The following is a 15,140-nucleotide window of genomic DNA, read 5'->3' on the forward strand; positions in this document are numbered from 1 at the left end:
ATAGCTCTCATTTTCCTAAAGAAAGTTTTGTTAGAATCATGTATAAGATGTTCTTTTCAGTGTTCCAGTTGAAAATTCATGCTTTTTCTTTATTCACTTCTAGTACCAAGTACTCTCCCTCATCTATTAGTAAATATTTACTAATCAGGGAGAAAAATAACGAGGGAAAATTGCTTAGCAAGGCAAATAATGTGAAATAGGGTTGGGAGATAAGGGAGCTTCCGGGCCTGCGAGAGCAGGTAGGAGAACTGGCTTGTTGGCAGCGCTGGGAGAGGCTCTGGTGCTGATTAAGTATATCCTATTACTCTTTAATTTGGTATTAGATATGTCAGCCTTAGATTCAGATATCTTATTCATTCCACTATATAATTATTTCATCAGAAAAGCATATCTACATCTAAACACAGCCCACAGCTCAAGGTTTTGAACACATTTATTATATGCTGTCAGAGAAAAAAAAATGGTTTGGATTTCACTATTTATAGTGGCTAAATCAGAACACATAAAGGTGACAGAAACCTCAGTGGTCATTTAAATGTCAATGTGATATGTTTGCCCATATTTCACATTTAAAACTCAAGCATCTATTTAAAGTTACCTTTGTTTGTGCCCAGCTTCATAAAAATATTTAAACATCTCTCTTCCTTCCTATAGTTCTGGCTTATAATACTTGTATACATAGTACTTTTTAAGAGCACAATAAAGACAGTTTCTACTCATTCCTCTTTACCTTATGTAAATTTTACAGTTGACTAAACACTGGATTAATATTTTCATCTACCCAAAGCAGAATATCCAATGAAATTATGATTAAGGACTTGTAAATAAGTTGCTTTATAGCCTATAACTGTCCTCAGTATTCAAAAAGCAATCTAGTAGACTGGAACCCCCTGTCCAGGCTGACAAGTTTTACAAATCCATTTTTATATTTAACAGCTGTACCTCTCTCAAGGCAGTGCTGTGTTGCTAATGTAATGAACGGTGGCAACACTTGAAAGTTAAACTTCTAAATGCTAATGTTCTCACATACCCTGCGTGAATTTCCTACCTGAAGAGGTTGTTAGAGAGCAATCTTACCTATAAAACACTATAACATGGAAGGTACCAGGAAACTGTTACAACCATAGCAATGGCGAGAGAGCCATGGGTCTCTGGGCTAGATTTGGACAGAGACTCTGCCTCCTGAATCTGCTGAGGAACAGGTCCTTACGTTTTAGGATAATCAACATTAGCCCCTCCTCTGTGAAGCGGTACGAATTCCTATGACTGAGCTGAAATGGCCATCAAACTTGTTAAGATAGACCAAAGAATTCAGCATGGCAGCGTACTTAGATTTTCGCCTTTTTCATAAGATGAATTCAATGCTGTGCTCGTCTCTCCCAACAAATGGCTCATTCATGGATTAAAATATTCTTCATAGCTAAGACCATTTGCTTAAAACTTTACCTCCATTAGCTGTTCATCCAGTTTTACTTGTTTCTTTTTCAGGCCTTCTGTTTCCAAATGAGTTGTTTCTAATTCTCGTTCAAGGGAATTCATTTGACTGACCTGTTAAAAAACAAAAAATTCCCTTAAAAAACAAAACAAAAATAAACACATCTGAGTTGCTCTACTTCATTTTGACAAGTTTACGCTAGTGAGAAATCTCAGCTCTTGGAAGAAAGCTGAATTCATTCCTTGAAGGAAAGCAAACAATGTAATTCAATGCATGTATTACATTTAAGTAGTCTAGTTTTAATCACCACTCCTTATGTAGAGCAGGTTGCTTAAGGGAGCTGGCTTTCAAACTTCAATGCCACTCACTGTATGAAATACATTTTACCTTGCAACCCAGAAAATATACCTACACCCATGTGTATGTGTATACATGCATAATTAGTTATAAGTGCACATCACCGAAAGAAAACTTTCAGAAATAATACTTATCCTACCATGTACTCTGACATTTTGTAGTGTATTTTATTAATAAAAAATGCTGATGTTTCACTAAATCAATTTTATGATTCTCTACTATGGATCCACAATGGAAAAAAGCACTGTCTTAAGGCAAAGTTCAAAGATTTAAAACTGGGAGTACATAAAACCTGATTTCTCTAACTCCTTTCTCAATTTTAAAGATGAAATTTGAAGACTATATGAGTATCCATTTTTGGAATTCTCTTTATTATAAGAAGAATTTAATGAGCTAGAGAACACTGGGATTCAGAATACTGCTAAATAGAAAACATATGTCATAAACATATGACAAAAATGTTGATTTTTGCTTCTACCAAAACAGATGAAGATAGTAACAAGAGTTGTTAAAACGAGTGTAATCTTGCCCGGCTGGTGTGGTTCAGCGGTTGAGCATCGACCTAGGATCCAGGAGATGGAGGTTCGATTATCAGTCAGGGCACATGCCTGGGTTGTGGGCTCGTAGGAGGCAGCCAATCAATGACTCTCTCATCACTGATGTTTCAACTCTCTCTCCCTCTCCCTTCTTCTCTTTGAAATCAATAAAGATATATTTTTTAAAAAAAAGTGTAATCTCTCAAGGTACATTTAAATTCATTGTTATGTTAAAACCTATCATTAGAGTTTTCCCTTAGTGAGCAGCTGAATGAAACCCACTGTCTTTCTTGAAAAGTTGATTTGAATGTGCCTAAAATTAAATGACATTTCAGCTTTAGAGCACATCCAGTGTTCTTACTGCCAACTGTCATCATAACTTTCACAAATTTAAAACAAATTTTTCTAAAATTAAATTCTTTAACAGGATTAACCTACCTTGTCCCCCCCCCTTTTAATTGAATTTATTGGGGTGACACTGGTTAACAAAATTATACAGGCTTCAGGTGCACAGTTCTACAGCCCATCATCTGCACACTGTATTGTGTGTTCACTACCCCAATTACCAATTTTTGTAACAAAGTAAATGATCATCATTCTCGCCAGATTTTTAAACCGTAAGTTTCAGAAGAAGAAGGTAACAGTGAAAACTGTGAGTTTTAGTTTAGAAAAAGAAAGAAAAACAAGCAGCAACAAGAACTCCTAGCGTAACACTGGTCTAGAACTCTCAACCTCATGGAACGAAGAACTGCACTGTGTTCCAGAGGTTTAACCGTGTGGCAGCCAGCCTCCAACACGGTCCCCAGTGATCGCCACCTCCTGGTCTTCACACCCTTGCGCGGAGCCCTCCCATACGCTACCAGGGTTAGTCTGTGTGACCAACGGAATACAGCAGAACTAATGGCCTGTCATTTCTGGGATTAGCTTATAAAAGGTACTGCAGCGTCCGGGCTGGCGTTCTGGGATCTCTCATCACTCGCTGCCAAGTCCTGAGAAAAGGCCCCGGCGGTAGGAGCCGAGGCCTCGGGCAGTCAGTGAGCCGGGAAAGAAGCCTCCTCCTAACTGATGTGAATGAGCCTGGAAGCGGATCCTCCCTCCCAGCGACGCCCTCAGGTGAGGACAGCCCCGGCTGATACGCGGACGCGACCCCAGAGACTCAGCCAGAAGCACTCAGCTAAGCTGCTTCTGAAATCCTGACCCACAGAAACTGTAAAACAAGTGTAGTGTTTTAATTTGTTACCCAGCAATAGAGCACAGAGGCCTTAAGATGTTCCTAATATTCGGGCTATGCAGACTTTACTGACTTATAAAGGCTTTGTAATACTAGTAATGATTAGCTGTCTTCTTTATGAAAGCATCAAGTTAACAGCTCCTTTTCAACCATCACTCAATCAAAAAAGTATACTGTTTTGACAAGATTACAAGAGCACAGACAAAAGGAAGAACAAAAATATGCCACCTTAGTCATTTCCTTGGAAGCACACAGGAGAAGAAACACACTTAGGGACGGACGCATCCTAGTCAGAACATAGACACGTGGTATAAGCTCTTAAAAACTCACCTTCCTATTTGCAGGAGATCTTTCCTTTTGCAACTGTTCACACTCTCTTTTTAAGCTCAGCTTCTCCTGCTCTGTGGGCTTCACAGTACCTGATGTGTTTACATGTTTTTGGTGTTTGAGGGGGAGAAGGCTGGATTCCAGATGACGGACCTAAGAACAAATGTAAGAGGAAGAAATGCTAATACAATCGCCCAGCCAGGAAAAACAGACGACAAACATAAGGAAAGTTTTTATTTAGCACTTGGGTATTACTGTATTAAACACACTTTTTCAGTCAAGGCGGCTAATTTTTGAAGCCTACTTTTTTGTATTTCAAAAGATCCTTTCTACATAAATCTCTTTTTAGTCTGACTGGCTCTAAAAACCCAACACTATAAGGAACAGGTAGGGAAAGAGGGGACTTCTGGCTCTACTAAACCATGGAGAGTCAAGAAAACAGACACTGTCCGAGGCACTTTTGCTCTGACACGGGTGTGACTTTTTGGGAGTAAATTAGATGGTCGCCCACTTTGTACTGGACTGTTCACACCTGAAACAATATATTTCTATCAACTAAGTTCCATGTGGACAGTGACCCTGTCTATCTTGTTCAACACCGCAGCTTCAGTGATAGCAGTTTCTGGCACACAGTAGATGTTGTAAAATAAAAATCTGTGGCTCTTCAGAGAGTTCTTCCTTGAAAGAGGTGTTAAGTAAAGGTTAAACATGATTGGTTCACTACTTACTAGAGGTAAAGAATGATGGAAGGAGACTTGCCTTGGGGTGATGAACACACAACACAATAGACAGATGATATATTATAGAATTATACTCCTGAAAACTACATAATTTTATTAACCAATGTCATCCCAATAAATTCAATTAAAAATGCATGTGAGGTTCAGTTATGCTGTTGTGTATACAGGTGTTTATTCCTTTTCATTGCTGAATAGTATTTCATTGTGTGGATGTGCTACAGCTTGTTTATCCATGTACCAGGTGAAGGATATTTGGATTCTTTCCAATTTGGCATGACAATTAATAAAGCTGATTTAAACATTAAAAAAGAAAAAAAGGCCATTCTAACCTTTGAAGACCATTCTAAACTTGAAAGTTTAATTCTATTTTTTAAAGACCATTCTAACCTCTAAACCTTGAAATAACCTTTAAAAAGGGGCACCTTTGCCCTGGCCGGGTGGCTCAGTTGGTTGGAGCATTGCCCAGTACACCAAAAGGTTTTGGGTTCGATTCCTGGTCAGTGCACACACCTAGGTTGCAGGTTTGATCCCCAGTTGGGGAGCATATGGGAGGCAACTGATCCCTGTCTCTCCCCACCCAAACATATCCTCTGGTAAGGATTTAAATAAATAAATAAAATTTTTTTAAAGGGGCACCTTTTCTCTTACAAGGAGTTAGACCAACAAGATCTGAGTCTCGCTGTGCCATTTTTGTGCTACTAGTCTTGGTGGCTAGCCTATTTGAAGAGGAAAATATGGTTAACAACTTCTATGAGTCTCTATTTTAGATCCGAGGATTTAAATCACAGATTCTTATACTGAACTGCTTTTACAAAATGAAAAATATACCAGGACAAAATTAAATGAAAGTAAATGATAGATTATACATCCTGAAAATAAGTCTGCTTTAACAGAATACTCAATTCCATACCTGAGAACTATTTCAATGATATCAAACACTCATTTTCACATCACAGTAAGCATTTCCAAACATCGCCACCGTGGGCAGCTTTTCGAGGTACCTTCTCCCGGGAGTGTGCGAGCTCCGCCTTGGTGCTCTGCACCACAGTCTGGAGTCTCTCGTTCTCTTGCCAAAGCAGCTGCTGTTCCTCATTCCTCAGATGATCCAACTTGTCCCAAGACAGCCGTGGCTGCTGGTTCTGGAATCCTGACGGCGGGGTGGCTACTTCTGGGGCCCAGTTCTTAAGAGACAATGGCACAGTTAAGCCTTAAAAACAAGCTGATTTCTGTTTTGAGTGTTGTGTTTACCTAATGACAGCAATTCTTAGTTAAGAACCTTTCAACCTTTACCTTTGCGTTCTAATGGGAGTGAGTAAATGTATATACAGATATAAAAAAACAATGTTATTGGGGCTTGATTTAAAAAAAAAAAAAAAAGGAGTATAAACACTCTGTTTAAAATGGTCTTTGGCAAAATAACCCCATCAAGTCTACTAGCAAAGGTGACCGTACAGCAAGTTCCAGTTCCATATAGGACACAAGTACATAGAAACTGGTGGCCTTAAAAACTTCCCCATTCTTATGAAGTTATGCTTTGAACCCAGGTAACTGCTCTTCTGGTTAACAGAGGGCACAGAGGCACCATGGAAATGCAGTGCTAACTTGAAAGCTTTCACAAGCTCAACTCTACTTTCATTTTCACATATGCAATCATATCCTTCTTTAGCTTCCAAAGCACATAATGTTCATGTAATTGAGGCCTGAACAGAGAAATACACATTAAGCTACCGAAGTGATTTTTTGGATCCTGAAAAATGCTTTAAAAAACAAAAAAGGTAACACAACTAGATAAGCCTTTTAAGTCAAAACATGAAAAAGAAAAAAAAGTACCATCTCATTCTGAGAAAAATGTCAGTTCAGAAGTAATTTTTTTAAATGGAAACAACTATTTTTTTTAAAAAAAAATCACAATCGAAAATTATCATCATGAGAAAAAGTAACTGAATTAATGCCCACTTTTATGCTAGGACAAAATCTCAACATCTGCCTGAGGCTGATGCCCCTAACACTGTTTGTTCTTAAGTTATTTGTGCACAGATGAAGCAGCATTGTGATATTAAAATGAGACACACTCTCTAGAACATCAAAATATTTTAGTTTTACAACAAAACAATGTAGTCATGGTCTTTTGACTTGCATACTACAAAAAGTTAACTTGTCACTATGGTTCTATTTATATAAAGTTCAGAAACAAGAGTCCGTAATCTATGGTGCAGACGGAACAGTGGTTCCCTTGGGGTTATCAGCTGGAGAGGACAGAAGAGAGCCTGCTGGGTGCTGGAAATGTTCTGTATTTTCAACTAGGTGGTGGTTACACACACACACACACACACGGAGGTATGCAAAATATCACATTTTACATATACATGTCTATAATCAAGTTATATACTTAAAATGTGTACACTTTACTGTATAAAGTTACACCTCAATTAAAAAGGAAATTACCTTGTCACCAGCATTCTGAAGCTGCTTCTGTAAAGACATCACTTCTTGTTTCAAACCCTCCTTTTCCTGCTGAGTCGCTCGTAGGTCGGATTTAATCCGGGACATTTGCAGGTTTACATTCTGCAGTGTGTCCTCTAAACTCTGAACCTGCATCAGGAGAACAGTCTTACACTCTGACCCAAATCCTTGTGCCTCACCTATAGCATGTCCAGGTATGAATGAGCTAGGACAAGATAATGCCAAGGTCCCTTATGTTTCTACTTGTTATATCCAGCTCTTCACAGTAGCTCTGTGGAAGCCCGTTCTATTATGTATATTTAAAGGATGTTAAATTATATTTACGACAGTGATGAACTATGCCTGGAGCAAGGTATTGCTGACACAGTCATCTGGCCTATTACCAAGTGATATCTTACAGAACCAATAAGTACCAACTGCCATCACAAAAGATGGTTTCGCCTAATTTTATAGAAATTATGTTTTAGCCTGTGGTGTTGGTTTATAAAGGATCTCTTAGTTGAAAACAAAAATTTATCCTGGTAGAACCCTAGTCTATGCTAACATCTCAATTATTTCAATTAAAAAATACTAAACTGGTAAAAGGAATGTTGATGCAGATCTTTATAATAGGGCATGAACCTGCCTTAGAAATGTCATTTCTAAATTACGAACAAGCAGTCATTTTTACACACTATCCTTAGCTTTCATAAAGAAGTAATCTCATAATGATGAGATAACCTCATAGAAATGAACTTGGAGAGGAAATACTCAAATTATTTCACTACACTATAAGCATTATATCAAATATTAGTCAAACTAAATCATTCTGAGCCCCCTTGGCCACTTCCGTCCGGAACATTCTTTCCACTGGGGGTTCTGCTGGAAGACACAGGGAAATATTAACTGTGCCGATGAAACAAGAATCGTCCACGTACCTTTTCCTGTGAAGCCGCCAGCTGCAACTTCAAGCTTTCACTCTGGTGTTCCCAAGACTTCTGTTCTTGCTTCATAGCAGCTATTCTGTGCTCTAGAAGACTTGACTTCGCCAACTGATTCAGGGAAAGAAAAGAGGGTGCAGGGCATTTTTCAAATAGATCTAGTCTCAATTTACAGGCCTCCACTTATGTTAAAAAGATCAAGTACCATGTATTTATGGGGGGAGCAGAGCAAGGCAGAAGTTCTCCTGACTCCCTTTTCTCCCTTTGATTTTGAGGAGTCTCTTCTCTCTGGGGATTTCCATTTTTCTTTCTCATTGCCTCATATTTTGTGGGTTAGAGATGGTGGACTGGGAGGCAATGAGAAATCTCAAGAGTATACCATAATAGGAAAATACAGATCACCTAGTAAGGCAGGTGGGACAAAAGCAGTGTTTTGGATTTGCTAGGGAAAACACAATAGAAAAAAAAAAGTCTATGTAATAGACCTCAGATTATTAAAAACAACAAATATTATTTACTTTATATATAAGTAGGGAGTGATATACTTAAATAATATTATATATGAAGTAGCATGGCTACATATTAAAATGAGACAAACTTTGTATTACCATATTTAACAATGTGATTAGACAGCTACTTTAGACTCCTGGTGAAATCATGGCTTTGGGAGCTCTAAGGTCGCAAAATGCCAGCTGAAATGCTGTTCCAGGAGCCTCTGGAATAATCAGGCCCATGTGCCAAATGCAGAGAGAAATGCTCATTAAGGCACACAGTGTACAGCAGTGGTAAAAAGTCATACTTTCACTACCTTATCAACGCAGCTATTTAATTCTTCACTTAGAGCTTCCTTTTCTTTCAGCAGTTTTTCACTGTAGCTTAGAACACTAGAAATTTTTTGCTGGAAGTCTGAGAGATCGGGACATCTGTGCAGCTGTAAGAGATAAACAAACGAGCCCTCCCATCACATCTCATGCCTATATTTATAAAAAGGTATTTATAAACAGGGCATTTTCATGACTGCTGTTATTTCCCTAACTGTAGATATTTCAGAAGACGTATAAACTCTCGGGGACTATAATTAACTTTAACAAAATGTTCCCGCTAGTTTCTCTCCATTCTCCAATCGACTGTTGAAATGTCTGCTCAGATAGACTCAACCAGACAGACATTGATAAATAATGGTCCTAGCTTTCTGTTTTACTTTCAGGGTAAAATAAATAACAAACTGACATCCCGCCATCAATTTAACTTGTGTACATATAGCCCAATACATTTTCCTTGTGCTTTAACTAAAAAAAAAAAAAATCTTTTAAAAAAAATCTGTCAAGACTATAGAACTGGTATGAACCAAGTACAATGTATTAACACAAGGGCAAGTTTAAAGAAAAAACATTATTTCTGAGCTTGTTCCATGTACCCTTTCCTTTGGAAGATATCCAAATTGACTTGCTTAGTAAAATGTTGCTGGTGTGAACACTGGCTTCCTCCTCTCCACTTCATGGAACCAGGACAAACCAGACTTTTTTTGTTTCTTTTCAGCATCAACCTTAGCACTACTGACATTTCGGGCCAGATAATTCTTTGTTGTGGGGTCTGTCCTGTGCACTGTAGGGTGGTGAACCGCATGTCTGGCTTTACCAATTAGATTCCAGTAGTGTCCCTCCCCCTTCCCCACACACAAGTTACACAAACCAAAAAACGTCCCCAGACATTGCTAAATGCCCCAGGGTGGGGAGCACCCCCCCCACACACACTGCTTTAAAGAGACTGGTTGTTTCTTACACTTCTTAACTCTTTCCACAGTTCATACATTTTTCATTTTCCTCCACTTCACTTGACTTTCCAATGTTCAGTTCTTTGTTATCATCATGATTTTATGGCCATCTTTCTACTTCCTACCTTAAGTTCTTTTACATTTAGCTTAATAATAGTATGACAAAATAGCCTTTAAGGGTAGGATCTTGCCTTCAACTGGCAACAAATCGGGCATACCTTACAAATCTAAACAAGTCAGAAGGCTGGAGGAACATGTATTTTAAAGTACCTGGGCACTGGTTTAATGAAGGACCTCTCTCCTTTACCCACCACCTTGCCTCCCCAACCCCAGACCCGCACAGAGCCTGTTGTCATTTTAGGTGTCGACAAATGGGCATGTGGCTTCCGGTGCCGTTCATGTTTCTTCTCAGTGCAACAGATAATAAAAGTGTTTTGTGAATGAGGAGTCATTATATCATATAAGGCACCTATGCTTTCTAGGTCCCAGCTGTGTGGCAGCCAACAATGGGCTGACACATTCCACTCTTGTCACCCGAAAGAGTGCCACAGAACTTCCTGCCAAAGGCAGACAGGGCTCACAGTTTTCCCATCTCCCCGTTTATATCAATGCCTCTGTAAAAAATCTGCAATAAAAACGTGCTGAATGATGTCCTCATCGTGCTATTATGCTCCCACGTCTGCTCCTTTCCTTCTGCTCTCTAGCTTAACAAAGTCCCAAAGCACACGTCGCCCATGCTCTGGACCTGGAAGCCGTCACTGCCACCTCGGAGGTCGAACGGCAGGCAGACTTTCAAAAGGTGAAGGAGAGAAAGAAGTGTGCCCAAGCTACCTGGGACGAAGGTGGCGACGGCCGCGCTGGCATGCTCAGCCACCAGAGAGGGGCCTGTGAGTTTTAACTTCTGCAGTGTTCATAGGGACAGGCAGCTTCTGTTAGGGCAGAAGAGAGACGCTACGCACAGGGGCATCTGACTTGGACAGGTTCTACCGAAGCGCCCACTAGGCACCGGCACTGCACTAGGCATTGTGAGAGACAGAGTCCCTGACAACCTCATGATGCTGTTAGGAAATAGGACTGACAGGAGTCAATCAGAGTCAACACAAACACAGCATTTGGCGGTAGAGACTCAATATTTCAGCAGTCAGGGAGGGACGCCTTTATGCGCATAGACTGGACAGACACAGAGAGAATTTTATAATCTAAGGAGGTCATAATATTAAAGTTATCCTTTAGTGAAGCAAATGAAGTAAAATGGACCAATCAAGTTCTCCTATTATAAATCAGGACTGCTCAAACAGAAAGATTCCTGTACTCACGGAAAAACTCAGAATAAAGAATAAAATAGGACAATGTCCAGGATAGAACTTTAAGGTGAACCCTTTTTTATACTTAAAATTAAGTCTTTGAAACTTTGAAAGAGGCTCTGAAAGCGAAATTCGTGAGATAGCATCCCTGATAATACTCTAGAATTTACCCTTGCGCCTAAGATAGATGCCTCATACCGGCCGTAAGGAAAACAAACAAGAAGGACCAGCTGTGTCTCACGAATCTGGGTGAACAGTTATTAAAGTTATAAGGAAAAGGTTACCTTCTTTTTAGACAAACATATTAGTTTTTCACCTGGTTTGGAGAAAGTACAATACCAAATTTCTTAAACTGAAGTGGTTGTGATCATTTATAGCAAAAGGACTTCCGTCTATAACATATATAAGTTACAACCTAGAACAACATTTAGAGAATTAGCAATAAAAGCCCTTCTACGTAGACTTATATTGCAAGTCCTCAACTTCACTAAGCGATAATCTAGTTGACAGGATTCAGTAGAAGGGACACTTGGTGGCCAGAAAAGCCAGACCATCAGTACCTAATGTTCTACAAGCCCCTTTCCCCGGACCTCTCCTAAGCAGCATACACTCTTACTTGTTTCATTTTCTCCAGTTCGTCTTTGAGAAGGAAGTTTTCCTGTTCCACAATATGAGTCTGTATTTTAACTTCAGAAAGTTCTGCTTCCAGAGAAGACACTAAAGTGGAAGACTAGGAAAAAAACCAAAAAGTCAAACAATATACATGTGCATTTAGCCTAGGGACACATACTAGGGTCACAGAAGGCAGCATTAAGGACACACCAGCACAAATTCAATGACACAGTGGTTTTTGTTTGTTTTTAAATATGGGAAAGTTTATTTAGAAAGCCACAGAGGTAGCAGAAGGGCCCTTGGTGCTTGCAGGCCGGGAGAGGGAGGAGAGGCAGGGGTGTGCCTCGGAAGAGAGCGAGCGCCGGTGACGCAGCTTTATGACCATTCAGCCTGTCCGCAACCGAGCTAACTAAAACTCTTTTAAAAGACCCTCCTCTTAAATGACATGAACATGACTTCTAAGGTAGTTTTTGCAGGTTTCTCCACTGTACAGTTACTCTCTTTCTCTTGGGGGGACATACTTTTAGGCTATGCAAATCGTGTTTCTTCTTAAACTTTTTGCTTATTAAGTTTAGTGTCTATCACTGGATTTTGTCTACAATAATTACTACCCTGGTGTTTGCCTTATAATGATTTTCTATTTCTTTCTTTCTGCATTTATTAATTGGAATTCTACTGTAAGGAAGACAGTGTTTCTCCCCCTTCATTTACTTACTCAGTTTTTTATATTGGTGTGGACCTATAGATATTTATTTTATCCTATGTTTATACTTATTTGATGTTATACGATGGTTATTTATTTTGTTGATGAAATCATTCCACCTTTGGCCAAGAACACGGGGCCCAACCTCCTTCAGGTTGGGCCGTGTGTGTCCTTCTAACATGCCCCATCTTTTATTGGGCTTTGTTTTCCTTTCTGGCACCATGAAATATTCCAGGCTTATCTTGAATTTTCCTTGTCTCAGCCTTGGAATCAATCATTTTTCCAAGGAGCCCTGGTTCCTCTCATAGGAGAAAGGTGTTTAGAAACCAAGATCTGAGCACTCCATCCATGAACACACATCCATATCTCTGTCTATTCATAAGCTAGTACCACACTGTTGTTGTTTTTTCCCCCCTATGCAGAATAATGTATTTATTATTATTATTTTTATATATGCTTTTATTCATTTTAGAGAGAGAGGAAGGAAGAGGGAGAGCTGGAAACATCAATGCTAAGAGAGAATCATTAGTCAGCTCACCCTGTTTTATTAAGACTTTATGTACAAGAAATTTAATACAAGCATTTCTTTTATGTTGGGATTTCCTCCAAAAGGCTGCCCGGTGGCTGCAGACCATACCTGCGCTTTACAGTGTTCCAGCTCCTCTTTCAGATTCGACTTTTCTCCTTCCCGTTCCTCGGCCGTGCTGGGTCCTGGCTCCTCCTTCTGGCATAGCACTTCTGCCAGCCGTTGATTAAGTTCTTGCAGTTCTTTCTGATTTTCAGAGTTCTTTTGGCTAAGTTCCGTATTTTCCAAATCCAACTGTTGGTTTTTGGTTTTTAATTCTGAAATCTAATTAAAATTGAAATAGGTTTTAAAAACTAGTTACCCTACTTCTGCTAAAAAAACAGATTTAGAGACTAATTGGTTTTTTCCTGACTACGTAAAGTTACACATACACACTTAATAACAGAAATAATATAGAGTAATTGTTACAAATCTGGTCAGTTCAGACGTGTATGAAGAAGTGACAGGCACTCAGTCCAACCCAGGCCACATGGGTAGCCACTGTTCACAGCTGGATACGTATATAACCCTCCAGGTTGTTTTCTATGCATATACAAAACCCATATACACACAGAGATTTTTTTTCTTCTTTGTAACAAAAATTGGAATCCTTTCAGATGTTTGGACAGCCTGTTTTTCCCCACTTAACATATCTTACAGGCGCCTATCTTCCAAGTCAATGCATTTAGAAACCACCATATGCTATATTTTTTAGTGGCTGTCACATTTTCCAAGGATCAAGACATTACATAATGCATTAAGTTTTAATTATGAAGGAACAAAACAATCCTTTGGAAAATTCATTTACACATGGTAGCATTTTGTATTTAGGGTCATTTTTTTTTAGAAGTTGGGCTGCTGGCTTAGAAGGCAAGCATATGCATTACTATTTTTACGGATATCCCCCAAATGCCTTCCTCACAGGCCCACCAACTTACAGTCCTATCAACAAGGTATGAGCACCTTCATCTCCCCACCACCTCTTTTATACTGGTGATACCACTCTTCAATTTTTGCAAATCTGACAAGTGAAAAAGTTATTTAATCTGCACTTCCCTCATCACTAGTGAGGCTAACCGTCTTTTTACTTAATATATTCTTTTGTTTCTGTGACTTGACCACTCACATCAACTATTCATTTTTCAACTGGATTCTGCCATTTGTTTGTATGTGTACAAAATACACTGTGGATGTCAATGCCTTGTCCACTCTTTTCCCAGGATGTTCCTGCCTTTTTACTGTTTCAGACAGATTTTTAAATGGCCTTCCTCTACCCAATGGCATATTGTGAGATTGTACAAATTGGCATTGAATGGCACAAGTTATCTGAATAAGTCATAATTCTGTGAAAAAGATATACTGATAAACTGGCATTCTATATCTGTGAAATTTTCTGCTTTTAATCACAGTGAGAAAAGAGGAAGGCGCTAACAGCTGAAACTGTATGAAGAATGGAGCTAGTATTACTTAGGTTTGTTTAAAGGTATCACCTCCCCATTCCCACTTATTATAAAGTTTTTATCAAGCACTCACACAGAGTCAAGAAATAATAATACATTATTATACCCACAAAAAATAGAAACTTAGTTTCTAGTTACAAAAAATTCACCTATTGACAAAAAATAGAAACCTTAGTTTAGAGTCAGCATGAGGTGAGTTTCCATTTTGAATCTCTAAATTTACAACCTTACCACCACTAACTAATGTTATTCCAAAAGCATGTCCTATAAACCTGTAAATTTCAAATAAAAAAGAAAATTTCAGACTCCAGAAACACTGGGAAATATTAAGGATCTCCTTACCTGTTTCTTTAAATTTTCAACTATCTTCTGAACTTCGGCTTTTTCCTGTTTTACAGTTTCTATATTTTGCCTAAAGGGACAATGAAAACATAACTTAAGCGTTAAGCTTTAAAAGTTGAGGTAAAATAGTTTTAGTCCTTGCAAAAATGCCTTAAGAAAATTTAAGTATATGTCTTACCGCATTTCTTCCTGAGATCCATTTAATGCCTCCAATTGCAGGTCAGAAATGCTGTCTTCTTCGTTTAGACTAGTAATTTCATTTCTCAAAATAGAATTTTCCTCTTGAAGCTTCTCAGATTCATATCTGAAGTACAGAGATTTTTTCCAAAAAGTAGTTACCACAAGGCAGTCATCTGGCATCTTTGGAAACT

At 38.8% G+C, this 15,140-nt stretch overlaps 1 protein-coding gene across 7 annotated transcripts in view; it reads right to left on the reverse strand.

Annotated features, from left to right (window-relative positions):
* The window catches only part of NIN (ninein), a 94,870-nt gene that overhangs the window by 11,003 nt on the left and 68,727 nt on the right, over positions 1–15,140 (reverse strand). For all 7 annotated transcript variants that reach the window (XM_081147424.1, XM_081147421.1, XM_081147425.1 and 4 more), the window contains 10 exons: positions 14,948–15,073; positions 14,770–14,839; positions 13,040–13,252; positions 11,704–11,817; positions 8,818–8,940; positions 8,007–8,120; positions 7,072–7,218; positions 5,628–5,807; positions 3,890–4,039; positions 1,447–1,548 (listed from right to left, as the gene is read on the reverse strand). In XM_081147424.1, coding sequence (XP_081003550.1) covers positions 1,447–1,548; positions 3,890–4,039; positions 5,628–5,807; positions 7,072–7,218; positions 8,007–8,120; positions 8,818–8,940; positions 11,704–11,817; positions 13,040–13,252; positions 14,770–14,839; positions 14,948–15,073 — 1,339 coding nt within the window. The remainder of the gene's footprint in view (positions 1–1,446; positions 1,549–3,889; positions 4,040–5,627; positions 5,808–7,071; positions 7,219–8,006; positions 8,121–8,817; positions 8,941–11,703; positions 11,818–13,039; positions 13,253–14,769; positions 14,840–14,947; positions 15,074–15,140) is intronic.

Source organism: Miniopterus schreibersii (genome assembly GCF_964146895.1).
Source record: "Miniopterus schreibersii genome assembly, chromosome: 1".
NCBI classification, from domain to species: domain Eukaryota; kingdom Metazoa; phylum Chordata; class Mammalia; order Chiroptera; family Miniopteridae; genus Miniopterus; species Miniopterus schreibersii.